The sequence below is a fragment of the Gallinula chloropus genome (assembly GCF_964237585.1).
Source record: "Gallinula chloropus genome assembly, chromosome: 1".
NCBI lineage: Eukaryota > Metazoa > Chordata > Aves > Gruiformes > Rallidae > Gallinula > Gallinula chloropus.
The window spans coordinates 18,669,450-18,686,891 of NC_140085.1; the positions used below are offsets into that span (position 1 = coordinate 18,669,450).

The 17,442-nt window shown below is 39.4% G+C and overlaps 1 protein-coding gene across 1 annotated transcript in view; it reads right to left on the reverse strand.

Moving 5' to 3' along the window:
• Window positions 1-17,442, reverse strand: part of TNRC6B (trinucleotide repeat containing adaptor 6B) — a 128,409-nt gene that overhangs the window by 11,266 nt on the left and 99,701 nt on the right. The window contains exons 9-18 of the mRNA XM_084262754.1: window positions 16,385-16,543; window positions 12,877-13,055; window positions 11,576-11,650; window positions 10,262-10,307; window positions 5,902-6,050; window positions 4,581-4,751; window positions 2,287-2,412; window positions 1,101-1,232; window positions 493-591; window positions 96-270 (exon numbers count right to left, since the gene is read on the reverse strand). Coding sequence (XP_084118880.1) covers window positions 96-270; window positions 493-591; window positions 1,101-1,232; window positions 2,287-2,412; window positions 4,581-4,751; window positions 5,902-6,050; window positions 10,262-10,307; window positions 11,576-11,650; window positions 12,877-13,055; window positions 16,385-16,543 — 1,311 coding nt within the window. The remainder of the gene's footprint in view (window positions 1-95; window positions 271-492; window positions 592-1,100; window positions 1,233-2,286; window positions 2,413-4,580; window positions 4,752-5,901; window positions 6,051-10,261; window positions 10,308-11,575; window positions 11,651-12,876; window positions 13,056-16,384; window positions 16,544-17,442) is intronic.

Consider the following 17,442-nt stretch of genomic DNA (forward strand, 5'->3'; position numbering starts at 1 on the left):
CTTATAAGTAAACTACTAATTTCTAGAGCCATATCTAACTGGCTAATACAGGAACTATAGGTAATGCACCAATTCCCTTTCCACAAAGCACTTACCTGAACCGTATCCAGGTATTTGCCCTTTGGTCTGTAAATCTGAGAGACCCACATTCAAAGGATTGGGTACCATGCTGTCTAAATGTGGCTTAGGCCCAACAGGGTGGGATGGTGAATGCTTCATGCCAGGCTGCCTCTGCTGCTGCTGCTGGAGGGCACTCACCATACGAGCAATCTGTAAATGAAAGAAAAAGAATGGAATTATGGATCCTATACTGTAACACAGATTTCAGTAAACGTGAACAGCGACCTGAAAGAGATGCAGAGCACTCTGCTCCCCGAAAAGTGCAACTGAAGAGAGCAGATGACATTACTAAAGCAAGCGCTGTCTTTGCTGCAGATTGCATTTTCCCAGTGCACTTCATACTTCATATGATTGTCAAGAACAGTGCCAAACCTGTTGCTCCTGCTGCTGTCGCACAGCTTGAGATAACTTCCTCTGGCTCTGTAACAGCTGCTGTTGCTGCTGCTGCTGCTGAAGGAGGAGCTGACATGCCTACAAGGTAAGTGGGGGTGGGAAGAGTGAAAATACATGTGAAATACAAATGCCAGGAGCAAATGCTTTGCTCAGAACTTAGGCAAACTACATCTCATTCCACACACTCAAATACAATGACAATGAACACATCAGAAGAATACTATATCCTTCGTATTTTTCCAATTTAACATCATGCAACAGTATTACCAGTACCTGCTCTCTTACCATCAGTATGACTAGAAGTCTGAAGAAAACTTCATTAAAGATCAAAGAACTGCTTTCTGTACAAAGATGTTGCTGAAACTGTTACTAACTCCTGGCAACATTCCCAATAACTAAACAGGCCTGTTCAGTTTCTTTGCTACCCTCTAAGAGGGCTGTATTTCTCTGTACAACAAACAGGGAATACATGTACAAAAATAACACAAGATCAGCAGAACAAAACAGAATTAGAATAGACATTAAAAAAAAATCTTTCAGCAGACAATTTGTAAACAGTCTGTCTCACAAGATTACTAGCTACTTACTAATTGAAACTGGGGAATCTGTGGAAGCTGGCTCAGCATGGCAATCTGTTGTGCAGAAAGCTGGGGGCCCATATTGAAAAGACCAGGATTCAAGCCACTGTTGGGAAACTGTTTGAGCATGGAGGCCGAAACCTGCATGGAAACCAGTTACATATCTTTAAGAAATGCACTGCTATAAGAAAAGGTGATGGAGTAGAAGTATTTCTATAAAGCAATAGGTACAACACCGATTTTGATTTGCGTTCTAGGAAAGACATTACAGGTTTATTAAACACATCACATTTAAACATGCACAATCTATGACTCGAGCAGAATGAATACCTCACTTGATTGACAATATACAGTATTACATGTGCAGATGCAGACACACAGACAAAGATTCCTCCCCCAACTAAGCAGTTGCTACAGACTGAACTAAATTAAAATGCTGAGATCTATGCAGCTAACCAGTAATCACAGTACTGCATTACCACATTAAAAACGTACTGCTTGTCAAGGGAAAAGAAAGGCATTCATGCAGTCACTGGAGCAAAGAAACAGTGCCTCACAGAAAGAGTTAATCTCTTTGTATGCTGAATAAGCTATATTAAGAGAGGAGTAGGTGAGGAATCCCCCCATTTCTCCCTGCATTATTTGAGAGTTAGACAAGTAGAATACAAGAGAATCTCTGAAAGCCTTCACCAAGTCCAAAGCAAAAGGTAAACTTCGGCATTTGGAAAACCTTAGGTCTTAGAGCTCTGCAATGCAAAATGCAACATGTAGCCCTTAATCAGGCCTCTCTTTTGGGGGGGGTGGGGAGCAGGAAGCACAGGACAAGACAGCTTGAAAAAAAATTAAGCAACCCATCATACTTCAGAAAAACTTTCCGCTTTGACTTGTTTTTGTTGTTTTTAAAATACTCTGAAAAGCCTATAAAGTCACCGGATTCCTGAATCTAATTTGATTTTTAAAAGTACTGGTAGTGAGCATTTACCATCAACTGCCTTGGACAAAGAAAGAAGGCCAATCCTTAAGCACTGAGTTTTAAGTACTTGCAACTATGAATTTTAATTTTTCATCTTATCTATGCTTTTGATTTCTGAACATCAAATTAAGACTAAGATAGATGTGTAAGTACCCTCAACGATGTGCTCTGAAGGCTGCAGCTCTACCTTTTACAAGTAACCAGTTACTATAAATTCCTTACCTGGGGAGAAAGAAACTGGGGAGGCACTTGCGCCCGGATATTGGGGGAAGGATTTAGTGGCTGCACTGGTGTGTGCATGCCCCTCGATTGTGCTGTGCTGTTTCCAAACAAACCATGATTGCCACCCTATAAAATTAAAGCAGTAGTGAGAAGATGAATCTTTCAGGATAATGGATTTCTATGCTATTAACTGCATATCAGTAACAGTGAGGCAAGTACTAACTTAGAACAGAGTACCCTTAAAATTACTCAGATGCCCTAAATCACTAATATTCCAACTGGATTACAACTGCTGTGTTAACATTTTTGAGATGCAGGCTCTTTCATCTCTAAATTGAAGAGTCATATTTATCCACTTATTTCATAGCACATGACAAAGCTAGTGTTTTACATTTTGCATTTTACAAGTTGGGAAGTGGAACGTTGGGAGTATAAACATGCTCAAAACCCTCCACATTCCATTGACTTAAAACAAGAATTTTGGGCATCCTTTTTAGATGATTCAGTAGGTTATTGAGATATCACACATTACTTCTCTGCAAGCCTTTCACTAACAAATTACAATTTAAAAATGTCATTAAAAATTTTCCTTCTGATGTGAGAACTTCATTCAGTATTCAGGATTAGAGGTGTTTTTCTTTTCCCCGTTTCTTTCCCCCAGGAATGTTTTCAAGTGACAAAATATTATTTGCAGGGTTTCTTTTTCTCCTTCCAGTGATTTATTTTCTAAAGCAAGAAATGTTGCTGGGTTTGTTTGTTGGTTTGTTTTTTTTTTTTAAATGAGAAGTATTTATTGTTTTATAAGCAACTTCTGTTGCCTACTGCACAAAAAAGAGCAAAGAGAATTTGTGATTTTGTTTCACTGTTACAGCCACGGAGCAGACTGTCCATTTGTAACATCTTTCAAAGCCACAGGAAGCGTTACGGACAGTCTCCTACACTAACAGTTGCATGCTGTTGCTTCTAGAAGCTGAAAGTCACACTCCAAAAGGTCATGTGTAACGGTTCTGTCCTTTCATTTTCAAGACCCTCAGAACTTCACATTTTCTACTGTGTATCAGGGTATCTACAATCCTCAGATACCTGGGGCTCTGAATAGTACATTTTCCATCCCTCAGCCATCATTCTCTGTTGTCCCTCTCCAAGGCAGCACCGCTGTACCCAACATAAATTCATTATTCTTTCAACCTGAGATTGTGCAGGCCTTCTCCAAAACCTTTCCTTCCCTCGTATACCAAGATTTCATAAACTGTGCCTCCCTTTTACCACAATACTGGGCATGCTCCACTATCCTTTTGCTTGCCTCTGTACTGGCAGCATCACAGATGGTCTCATTCAAATTCACCTACATTACATTTTGCATCCTTAATGTACCTTCTCTTTCAGAAGCAGCTCAAGTTGTGGTATTAAACATGTTAAGAAGATAAACAAAAAAACCCCAAACACCCAAGAGACATGAGTTTTTATTCTAGAAAGACCTGACTGGGGTCAACACATTTTGAGAGGCCTGAACCTGAGGCTACACTTTCAGCTCCCCCTAAAGCACACCAAATCCAGGAACATGCCTGAAAATTTTGGACTTAAATCTGATGTTCAAACACCGATTGTGTCACACAAACAAAAAGACAACACAAGGGAACACCATCACGTGAGGCACATGACTAAATAAGCTAATCTAGTCGCAATACTTAGGTTCTATTCTTTCATTTCCTAGTATTCCTGCAACATTTTCTTCCCACATAATGCAAAACTTAATAGCCAGAAATTCTTCCAAGCTGCAGTTACCCACTTCATTTTGTCCCCATCATTCCCCCATAAACAGAACAAAACCACTGCTACTTTATGTTTTTTAAAGGCTGCTAAATCAATCCTTTCTTTGGGCTGGAGGGAGGGAGAAGGGAATGGGCACAATGCAAAGTGACTGCAATTTTTTAAAGGCACATTTCTACATACAAGGTCAGTGGGTGGAGTCTGGAAAAATTCAGTGTCAGGGAGTGGTGGGGCAAATCAACAGCTTCCAACTGGGTTTTAAAGCAGCAGTTAAAGGAAGCCATTAACTTCACGACTTCTGAAAAGCATATTATGCGTGGCTACACTGTGATTTGGGAAGTAAAGGGACCAAAGGGAATATATTTTGATAACAGGAACCAAAGTGGATTGATTCTCAATGGCTGAAATTTCCATTAACAATATTAATGTATATAGTAGAAAAACAAATGCAAGCAACCAACTAACCAGGATTAAGCCCAGGTTGCAGCCTTATAACAATGCATCTTATAAGGTGGCCTGCTTACTTGTCTAGCAGCGAAGTTTTGGGGACTGAGCCCTGAGCCGATTGCCCCAAGGCCGACGTTGGATAGTGTGGAACCAGAGGGAGACAGCTTGTAGCTGGGAGAAGGGGAGAAGGGAGAGCAGGGAGCCTCATCCCCAAGGCACCCATCTTGATTGGAGAAAGGCAAAGTCAGCTGAAGCAGCAGTTAGCCAACAGCAGGAGTTGGTTAGTGAAGCAACAGAACGCAAGAGGAGAGAAAGAGGGACAGTGAGTGACCAGGAAAAGCAAAGTTAATTTGTAATAGCAATTACAAGGACAAAATTTCTGACTCAAATGACCACCTGACAATTAAGATTTTGGTCCAAGGAGATAATCAATAAATTCCTAAACACTTCTTTTAAAAATACATTTTGAACTATCACAAAGTTCACTTCTGAGAGTGGTTATCACTACAGAAACAAAGAAGTCTTGAATGAATTCCTAATGTTAGCACACACCTACAAGCATAATTTGAGGAACACATTAGCTGTGTGGTATGTAACAATTAGGCCACCAGAGGGAGTTGTCAAAACTGTTTTTTGACCTGTTACACCAAAATGGAGGAGTTAAATTCATTGACAGTTACACGCCTTCAGAGTTTTTAAACCAAATTTCTTTTCCATTTTACGAACTGTATTAGAAAAAACCCTCAGGCATTCTGGGTCCATTGGACACTGTCCAATTCATAATGTGAAGCAACTAATGTTTGATAGTAACAGTGAAAGCTTCTATTTAAATATGCAAGAATAGGAAAGAAACGCTGCCACATTAACATACAACAGATGTCACAGAGAAACAGATGTCATACAGAAGCTTACAGAACATGGACATACAGCATTAGGGGTTGCAGAATTTAGGGAAGGGTGTTTCCAATAAACGACAGACATGAAAGCAGAAAAAAATTTGGGAGACTGTGATTACTTGTGTTTACTTAGACTTAAATATTTTTTTACAGTAGATGATTGTGGTCTGTAGCCAAAGAATCATTTTGATGAAATCTATAATGAATTTCAATGCTACTAGTTTAGCCTTCCATTGAAAACAAAGGAATTTCTTTCTGTCCATATTAAGAGCAGTCTGCTCTAAAAAAGTCTTATTATCCCCAGATGATTTAGTTTGTCTAAGCGTATCTGACACCTCTGTTTTATATACACATTATTCTACAAAGCTAGCTCACCCACACCTTTTACTATTTAGTTTGCCTAAGGTTACAGAATTTTTAGCATTTCCAGAGGTGTATGATAGAAGTAGGACCTCGAACATACATGTTTTGTTCTGAATTTATCTAAAGATATTTCTCTCACCTTCTCAAAATAAGGCCCACTATCTGTGGTTCCCATGTCTTTGGAATTAGGTGGACGGAACCCAGATCGATCCTTTCTCATCATGTCATTAAAATCCCCGAGATTCATGGCTCGTTTATCTACCTCAAACTTCTTATCTGGGAGACCACCTGCAAGAAAGAGAAAAGAAGGTAAAAATTAGTACTGATAATCTCACCACGTGTCACGACAGAAAGTTCATAGCCAAAGGAAGATCGGGGTCTAATTAGATCAGTCTTAGAATTTATCATGGCTACAGCTGCTATTAAGAGATGCTGAAAAATTAAAGTAGGATTTTTAAGACTGGACAAGCCAATTTAGTCTAGACAGTCTAATGTGAAGTATTTCTCACAATTTACATACAGACACAAACATACACATTTCTACAGCAGTCCAGTTCAACCCATGATAATCACGTACGTAATTCTCAATGTTTTCCAAAACCCTGTTATTTATTGGTAATTCAGTACCTATGAACACACAGTATTTAACATGTCCATATATTCTACTTAGCCTTTACTGGGTTTGGCATCGAGACAGAATTTTTTAAACTGCAAAACCACACAGATAATTTGATCACAGCTCTCCTAAAGTCATGTGAACTTAACTCCGGAACACCACAGATCATCTGGTCTAACTTAAGTTCCAGACAGGCAACCAGTCTCCCTCATCCTGGTATGCAAGACTACACAACCAGTGACAGACACTTTTCAAACATCCCCTACAGTGGCCTGATGTTGTTTAGTGTGTAATCTGCTGGAACACAATGAAGAGACACTAACAACAGATGATCAAACTGTAACACACACAGTGAACAAGACAACTTCTTTCTCTGTATGCTTATCATTAGCCAAGTGCTGACTGAAGGAGGTTTTCTACCTCACACACTTAACTGCTGCCAAGGAACAATTTTTTTTGGTCATACTTGGCACCTTGTAAGGTATCAGATGCATATTGTTATGTTGAAGTAGGTGGAAAACATCTTTGTTTTAAAATACGAACAGGACCATAGAGATGAACTTTGCTGGTATTTTTAGTTTTAAATAATTTCATTTAGTAGCACAGATGGCCTTTCCAAGAAGAGTTTAAAAATCCTAACATCAGAATTAACCAAACTCTGACTCCTTCAAAGGAAGTTGGTGATAGATGTCCTACCATATCACTGACCAAACAGTAAGCCTTTATCAAACACAGCAGACAGCTAATCATGCTGATACCTTCAAAACACTTACCTGGCTGGTCCTTTAAAAAGTGTCTCATAGCCAGCATCTCTTCTTAATGTGCAAATGCAAACTATTAATTATCCATAGGTATGTTACTGACAAGAGCTTATGAAATCAACCGCTAATTACATGTTTTTTTTTCTTGCTGGCACAGCTTTCAGAGTTGATCCAGCTTCACCCTCTCAGATGACTTCAACATAATTTATCACAGAAACACTTAAATCACCTACGTATCTTGGCTTGTAACTGGAGTCATGTTGACCTGGATGAGCTCATCCCTTTCTAACATATCCTGAAACGCAGTCACAAAATGTCACGTACATCTCAATCCTTTTAATACCTACATCTGGCCATTAAAACAATGCCAGGAATGCACTACCACGAACTTTGTGTGCTTTACTTCTAGACAAGAAGCCCCATCCATTAGTGGCTTTAGAAGAAACTGAAAGCAAGACAGTTGCATCACTCTGACACAAAACTTGGTGAATGCCAACACAAGATGACTAAGCCACAGAAACACCCTTTTGTCTCTTCAGTTATCCTGATGATCCAATCAGCTCCTCAAACATTACTGAATGATGCCTTGTAAAATGGCTTGTCAAATAACACGTAGGGCATTAAATAGCACCTTTAAGGTCTCCAAGCATAGATATGTGTGCCATTTGGTGCTGCAGCAGCTGCTTAAACTTCAATATAAACATGGCCTTCCTATGAGGTGATAATACTCATTTATCCCATTCACAGATAATTCTAATGCAACCTTGAAACCTGTTGTGTGAGTCTGTTTTCTGCACTTGCCAGTAAAGCTATAAATGCTGCAGGTATGGCAGAATCAGTATTGTACAGAAACAGCAATTATAGCATGATGACCAGTTTCACAAGAAATGCCTGCTGTAGTCCCTAAAAATCTACTATTCACATCAGAATGAGCATTTACACTGCTTGCATTTGCAGGGCTTCAACCTGAGCTACCTTGTTTTCCACTGGAACCAGAAGCCCCAATAATATTTATTCAATTTCATTAGTAAGGCCATTGTATCACTAGGACAAAAGACACTTTAGAGGAAATCAGCATCTTCTAGTGAATTTCTTTCTGGGGTGGAGGCAACACATTAAAACTAGTCAACTGTCTTGACATCTGTACCAACATAAAACAGAGCTGAAGGAGCAGCTCCAGTTTCCGTGTCCTTCCCCACTGTCACTGTTAGATATTTAGATGAACACAATCACAGACCTGTCAAGTTCTTTGGCAGGTAGTATATCTCAGAAGTAAATAGTTTCTATTCTTGATGTTGGACACGGTCAACTTGTATCACAAACCCCACACTATTCTAACCTACAGCAATGACTGAGAACAGATTTTGAAACTAACTGTATTTGACTTGTGAACGCCCATTTATTTGATCTAGAGACCTCACAGAACTACTTGTGCAGGTGGTTTTTCAGAAATAGTACCACAGGATCATCAGTAATTAATTCAACTGACAGGGAGAACAGAAGTCTCCCACAGCAGATTTAGAACCACCAGCAGAATAAGCGTTGATTCCAGTCAAGTCACCTCTTCCTACCAGCCCCCTGTTGTATCAAGCCCTTTGTGTCCTTTCAGCAGCACTCTGTGCCTGCATGGATCCCTATTTCAGCTGACACAGAAGCCTCTGCTTTTATGCAGAAGCAGCTGGAAACAAGCAGCTTCTTACCGGGACTTTTCTTAAACACAAAACACGTAAACCAGTTACTGTGTAACTGCTATACTATGGGTCTTGGTGCTAATCACATCAGTCAGAATCAACCACACCTTCTTAACAATCTGACACAGGGACCCCTTCCAGACACAGAACCAGGACACACACACATGCTCCTCTGGAGCCGGCTGGGCATGCCTCACTGAAACAGGAAATTCACTGTTCTAGAGGACAGCTGACTCTTTGGAACAATTCCAGACCTCTGGCTTTTAACATTGCATCTAGGAGAAACCTGAGGCCTCTGTGACATTGCTTACAGTTACAGAATTAGGAAGGACATCTCTCTCCAGTATTATTGTTGGGTTTGTAAAGCAGCGATGTCCTTTAATTGGACTAGTAGACCTGTTTTTGTAGCCAGGGATATGAGGTATCTTCCTGCTTCTGTAGGTTTTGATGAATCAAAAACTGAAGTAGTTCTTAGAACAGGAATGAAACCCTCTTCCCCTTTGTAAGTATCGAAGGCCATGCCGTACAAGATGTTAGTCTTAGTAAGCCTTCAAAGACTTGATAACAACCAATTGGAACAGCAGATATGGATCATTCCTTCTTCAATACATACTTCAGCAATCTTGCAGGCAAGCCATCTCAAATGGCAGGAGGTTTCAGAAACCTGTGGTATTTACCGCAGTATCACGCTAGCGAATATTCCGAGACAATCCGGAGAAGAGAATGCAAAATGAAATCTGATTTCAAGGCCAAAAAAGATTTCTCTAAGAGTTCACTACTTAGTTTGCCAAAGAAGAAAGTTAAAACAAATTTAGTTTGCCAAAGAAGAACCAAATTCATAGTTGATTAAATGGCATCAATCCAAGTGGTCAATTCCAACTCTCATTTAGGAGAGTATTTTCCCATACAGCCTCATCCTACTGAAGCTGTGTAATACTCGTGGTGTGGCTATCAAGAGTGAAACATCTAGTTCTACTGAGCAGTAACTCGTAATAGCTTGAGGCAAGCAATTGAAGAAATCATTGACAGAAGGTATTTTTTTCTGCTCACATCACCTCCAGGGAACTGTGGTAGCTGGGATGTCCTACTTCCAAGAGCTAAAACAATCATCCCCTTTCACCAAATGAAACTGGACCTTCACTTTCTTGAAACAGTAACGATGAACACAAACTAGATGGATCGAACCAATCTTTTAGGATGACCCTTCTGCAAGTTGTAGCTCCGTTCTGTACATCCCAACCTTGCTTATCAGCACCAGCTGTGAAACTATTCAAATCCTACAGCCAAGATACTGGCTGCTCTAACTCTGTCCTTCTATTCTGAGGAGTGTTAAAAGTAAGGATCAAACCTTTCCAAAGCACAGTATGTCATCCACATAAAAATACTACACATGATCTGTATAACAAATGCATTTAAATTAATTATACATACCTACAGACAAGTCCATCTTACTGCCTGGAATGTCCTCAGTTTGACTCTGAGGGGGAAAAAAAAGATAATTCAGTTCTGACTTCATTAAATGCTGAGGAATGTTTCAGAAAGCAGCCCTTGATGGTTCAGGTGGCACAAAGGAAGGGTGTGCTTGTGCCAAAGTTTTATTTTAAACTGAAGGCAAATACAAGCATCCCCAATATCACCCTGTACACACCTCTCCTTGATCCCCTAATGTCATGCGTGACAAGTTTAACCATGTGAAACCAGACACATGAATGCATGCAACAAATGAAGAAATATGAATAAACAGCTGCTCTGCAAAATCAACCTCTGTCTTTAATGTTCCAGTGGTCGAAAGATGAAACACTGGAAATAGTGGCCAAAATGACAGCTCATCCTTGTGACCTGTCAAGTCATCAAATCTTGAAATGTGCTGCCAAGTTATTCTTTAGTTGGCAGACTGGGACAGGGTGTTCCCATCGCTTACAGAAGTATCTATGGTCCAGTAGACTGAATCTGAGCTTGGGAGCCAACAGAAACTACAAACTAATCCTAGTCATGTCGATGACAGTTTCTGCAGCCAGGGGCTTCTCACCAAACCTCTGCAATATTTCCTTTTGCTAGCCTGCATTCCATACTATGCCTGCTTTGCATGTTGACAGTTGGCACAATATTCTGTAAAATACTAATTAGCATGTCAGAAGCTCTTTAAAAACTTGTATGGAATGATTTTTAAGGTACTTCCCTGCAGATTTGTCTTTTCTCTCCATGATGTGCCATTAATTTATTCACTTCATCAATTAATATTTTTGAGTCCTTTTTGCATTAAAAAGACACTGCTGAACAGTATCTAAAATACAAATAGCCAAGAATTCCTTTTTCGGATACACGTCTGAGATTCAGAAGCACCAGCCTTGGACTAATCACAGATGTCTGACACTAGAACCAGGAGCCGAGGCCTCTACCTTGAGTGCTCTGAACAGCATGTTCTGGAAATAATAGTGATAGAAACAACAACTACCATCACCACCACCCTAAAACTCCAAATCTTATTATTTGCAAGAAACTGCAATCTCAGAACAACAGCTGTCAACGCTGCAGCTTTGAAGAGTTAAAAGTAGATCTTGGGTTTTCTGAGATGCCATTCTGACTAGTGAGGAAGTGCCGAGTACCCAAGTATTATAATCAACATGCCAGCACAGCAAATACAGATAAATAGCTACACACTGTGAAACAGCTGATATTTTTATTTTACTTATGTAAAACTTTTTTTTAGGAATTTGGATTTTATATTTTTGAAACTTTACTTACTAGCAAGCCCATATTTGAAAACTGTTTGGATAAAGGGTTCATCCATGAATCACTGTTTCCTCCTTTTAACGAGCACTGCAGAGGGGAGGAAAAAAAAAAAGACAAAAATATTTTAAAGCCATTTCTTATTCCTTAAATTCTGTTTTATCTGAGATGCACAAGTGTTGAATGAAAATCCTGGTATCAGATAAATTAATGTCGTGAACAAATTAAGTTTTTTGCATAACTGGAAACATTTACCAAATACTTTTTTCTTTTCTCTCTCATAAGATTGCTAGGTATACCAAGCTGGATGAAGACGTGCTGTGTAGAATGCTTATCCCATCTTCAGTTTCATTCTGGAACCTGAAAAGCTTTGTGATTAACTTTTTTCCTTCCTCTGTTACAATTTAATTCATTCCTCAATCCACCACAGAGGCAGATTTCTTTCTTGGCTTTCTTCCCTTTAGTATGGTTTCTCTTGTACAGGCACCATTCTGGCTCTCCATTTAACAGCTGACCAAAACCAAAACTGAACACACTTCAACAGAAAAAAAATACCAAGAATAAGAAGGGAAAAAAAAGGGACAGTTGCTTTGATGGTTAAAATAAAAAAGTGTGAGTAAAAAAGTTCATGACAATAGCTTTGCAAACCAGGAATTATAAAACTCCCTACCATGCCACGACAGGATTCCACATCCTAGGAAGGCTGCTCTACACTTGCCTTTTGAGTTTGCCCTACCTATTTCATTAGAAGCAGACAAAGCACAGTCCTTCTAATATTAATACAGTACCAAGTGCTACTGTACTAGAAACCTTCCACACAAACAAGATTTAGAAAGCAATTCACTTGGGATTCTAGCCAAGCTACTGCTCCTGTTTAAGGCCAAAGGTTAAGAACAACAAACAGAAGTCAGACCTAAACCCACCAGTCAGTAGAAACCAGTGAATATGCCAAACAGACTGTGGAATCCGAACTTCAGCAGGCTATGCAAGAACAGCAGCAGCCTAACACATAAAGATGTGTCAGCAAGAGAAGAGCAATAGCCTTGGGTACTTGTTGCTCAGTTTCATTTAGTAATGGCTCTGCAGCTTAACATACCAAAAGAATTTGACACCTACTGGCAGATTTATTAGTCACAACAGATGTAATACACTAAAACAAATCCAGAAACCTCACAATTTTTACGCTGTTGTAACAGGCACATTTCTAGATAAAATCTGTAATACATTTTTAAAAGAACTACTATTGTAATGCTCTAACAAATCACTCATACTGCTTTCAGACAACACAGTAGTTATGAATCATTCAAGCATTTTACCTTCATTTGTGTTTTCTTTCCTCCTTGCCCCCAGCTCGTTGAGTTGTGGGAGGAACTGCTTCCCTGAGAGCCTGCTGTGTTCCAGACTCCTCCCTCCTCCTCCTCTTCCCAGCTGGAATGACGCGTTCCTGTCACTGGCCCATCACTTTCTCCCCAGCCATCTTGCATAGATTTAGAACCTTTAGAAAAAGAAAGAAAGAAAAAAAAAGCTCAAAAGCAGTCTACAGCACCATACAGCTGGTAATCTGACACTGCAAGATGATTAGCAGAGACCATCAGAACCACAAAGGAAGAAAAAGAAAGTCTCTTTACTCTAACAGCTGTAAAAACTTGTGTATGAATCCCAGAACTCAAGAGATTCAGTGGCAGGTTAGCATGTCATGTTTTACATCTATTTTAAAGCAATGTCAAACCTTTAAAGATATAATAAACAGGGACCTCTTCTCTTACACAGACACAGCTGCACTTGGGTTTCTTTAAAAGGCAACCTGTTGTTTTCTAGTGTAAATGAAAGATTTCAAGAACACTAAAAAACTCAGGGTGCTGAGATCTCCGATGCAGGTGGTTTATCAATTATTTTCTCTCTTCTTTCTAAACCTTAACACTTCCCTTGCACTAAACTCCTTTATGAAGTTACAGAAACAAGGAACTTTAAGGAATAACAACTAAGTAGAATCTGAAGGAGAGGACATGACATCACACAATCTGGTATATTTAACAGCAAAAGCAGTTTGATGTTAAAAAAACTATTCTACTTCAATTTCTGTTCTTAATGTCACCAAGAAGACTTATTAGCAGTGCTGCTGACGTAGAGGTGCCATTACCAGAAAGCCACAACCATTGCATCATATCAATTCAGCCTAAGGACTTTTCCCTGTTGGCTTTTTGGGCTGTTACTCTCTAGCACCAGCTGTCAGGCAACTTTGCATTTTAACCACTACTGACAAGCCAACAAGAGCCCACATCCTCATATTGTCAACTGTCCAACTGTCCTTGTTCCTGCTGTAACTCTTCATTCCGCATATTTCTTCCTCACGCATTTATCTCCTTTAGAAAGGTTCCCTATCACATTCTTCATAACTGATTCTTCAGCTGTCTGGGGTTTAGGTGTACAAATCAGGGGTAAGCACATTAACACATACAGCAGAAAATCTGAATGTACCAAAAATCAGGAATTGCAATTAGTCTGTCAAGGAGACCTCTACCTTGATCATGCCAAAGGTAAGTATGGCAGCACTTCATGACAGTTTACAAGCTACCTTAAAATACATCATAAATAACATCTCAGATACTTTACAGGAAACATTTATAGAAGTGTACTAATTTGTGTACTAAAATGGGAGTGCTGCTTAGGAAGCATACTGGTCTAGGTGCAAAAATCTACCTCTTCACCCTTTATTCATGGTACTTACACAGAAAAGGCTATATTTAAGGATTATGATCACAGAGTCAAGAACTTAATCTGGAAATGTCATATATGGGGTAGTCCCTGCACCTTTAATTTATTTCCAGCTACTGCATTTAAATATAGTTGTATGATCCTGGTTTTAACTACACGACTATAGATTATTTTTCTGCACTGACAGTTCTCAGGTCTGAGATTCTGGAACATGAATCTAGACAGCTGTGTGAAGAGGAATTGTCTGTAGGATTCCTGCTTCATTTTCTACAGCTGTTGACTCAGGAGGCACAAATAGCTACAGTAAGCAAAGGAAACTTTAAAGATGAAGGCAAAATAATGATGCTATTAGAAAACCAAACTTATTCCTACTTGTGCCAGAGTATTTCCATACAATGCTGGTAAAACTACATAAATACACAATTTTTTTTAAACAGGTGGACAATGATCTATGCTTCCCTTCTTTGGTCTAAACTCTAGTTTTCTTTCAGTATCATTGCTAGTCTCTGTTTCCTGTCCTTACCTCCAACCATAAATTATACCTTTGCAGGCTCTTTGTCCCAATCTCTTCTTCCAACTTATCCAAGACATATCTCCCCTTAATCCACTCAATAATGTAGCTTTCTTCTTCATTCCTTCTGGTGCCAATTAGAAAGGAGTTGAGAAAGCAGTCACAGAACACAGGAAAATGAATATCTCAGCTCTTAATACTGGTGACCTACTACACCCCAACGTGAAACAGCTCTCATGGGGAAACTAAGTATTTTGCTCCTCTATAGCTGGGTACAGCATATGTACAAAATAAATATGTATGCTGCAGCTCTTAATGGTTATGTCACACTTGCAGACCAGTTATAACAAGCAACTGCCCATACAGAGTCTTTAAAGACTATCTTAAGTATTACCAAACCCATAGAAATGCATCAGCAGCATTTCAGAGGCTCTTATTTGGTCACATTTAGGTGTTTTTTCACAGATGAAAGAAATGATCCATCTAAGAAGAGTCTCGCATCCTGCAAAGCGACAGGTTCATGTCAGGCACAAGCAGCATTGCAGCCAGCCAAGAAAGGTTGCTATAATGTTTATATTAAGGAAGCAGTGCTTTCCCCCCCCCCCAGCTTCACTTCATAAATGCCCAAGCTACTTAATTTGGATGGGAGGAAGGGAGAATGACCCAACCGCATCCAATCTGTATAGAGAATTTCATTCCAGACAGTTTCATGTTGCAAAACCACCTCCTAACTGGAAAAGACTTTACAGCAGGTATTACCAGTCAAGTTTGTTAACAGTCAGTTATTACAGTTATTTCCTACTAGAAACTTCCAAATGATATTGGATTTGGCTGTAACACTGCTATGTGGTACAGCAGGTGACTGCTTTTGTTCGTTGTTTTCCTTAAAAAGAGAGAAATAAAAATTCGAGGAACAGCTTACATCAGTAGGAATAATTTCTACAAAATACAAAAATCTTAATACTGCAAAACTTTAACCTCAAAGTACATTTTAAAGTAAGATTTGAACATTTCATGACGAATACAGCTGTAGGCAGGTAATATCTAGAAAACAGTCAATGCGTTTAGGTTCATCTACAAAATAAAGTTCCGTTCCTAAGAGTTACAACTTTCCGCTCATACAAAAATCCTCCCAAAATTCACTCAAAGGCAAACTGCATCACCAAACCACAGATTACCAAGTAATTGCCTCCATGGTGACATTTGCCTGTACTGTGTATTCTTTTTTCTGATATAATCAGGAAAAATGGTTTATCGCGTACCAAGTATATGTGCAAAGTAACAAGCGGGCAGCCAAGAAGAAAAGACATCTGGAGAGGCATGTTTCCTTACCCAGATGCTCTCATGTTTCAACACTTCCAGAAACTGTAGCTGCCCATTTAATTGCTTAGTTAAGAAATTTTTCATTACCTTAAAAGACAAAGTTCCTGTCATTTGTAAGCAGTTAATCACTCATCCATCAAAATCGTACATTACACTCAACACTTCCTCTAGGCCTCAGATAACAATTCCTCCGTGGGTGACCTATATATCAAAAGGCCAAATGCTAAAATTCTCCAGGACCATTGCAAAGAAACTGGTATCTGGCCTATACTCACTAGATTTCATGGCATTCGGGGCGTTGGAAGGTGCATTCCCCCAGCCTGTTGTCGATGCTCCTGTATCATCTACTTCACCCCACCCGGGACTGGTTTCATTTGGCTCACCCCAGGCGGACGTACCATTGTCTGGAGCAGGTGGAGTGCTTTTGCTCCAGACTGCACAAAGGAGAAAGAGTTTTCATTACAGACCATTTAAACAATTAATTAATACTGCAGCGCAGCACCATGTTGTTCATCTACTGCTTCATTCTTTCTGTTGAGGAATTTAGATTCCCAATAGCATGGGTGCAACAGAACAGACAACTGTTCTCATCAAACTCAGAGGGGGCACTGACCTCCAAGGATAAAAAGGAAGAGAATGCTATGGTGAAGTACTGCTCTTCTCCCAGGTTAAACGTGAACACCTAATGCTGCCCCATCTGATAAACTTTTGTAACCTATTAAAAGCACGAGACTACTCAGGGTTTTCACATACTGAAGAAAGAATAAGGATATATCTGAAGTACGTACTAAACCAAGATTGTATTCATTAATGCATGTTTGAGTCAGAGAAGAGATTACATAACAATAACATCTTAATATATTTCCAGGCTGTGTAACTTTTTCTTGTCTGTATTTCAAAGAAGAAAATACTGTGCTAAGTGTTCTTTATACAGCAGCACCAAATGGAGCTATAATGTTAAATCACAGACTAGCCAAATTTCAAGTGTTAACTGAATGTATTAAAAATAAAGAATTTCTCCCCATATTTCTAATAGTTAAACATACAAAACCTGATTTAGCGTGGAGAAAATGAGGTTGAGGGAGACCTAATTGCTGTCAACACCCCGAAAGGTGGTTAACAGGTGGGTGTTGGCCTCTTCTCCCAAGTAGTAAGAGATAGGACAATAGGAAAATGGCCTCAAATTGCTCCAGAAGAAGTTCAGAGTACATATTAGGAAAAAAATCCTCACCAAAAGGGTTATTAAGCACTGCAACAGGCTACCCAGGGAAGTGGTTGAGTCACCATCCCTGGACGTATTTAAAAAGATCTGTAGATGTGCTGTTTAGGGACA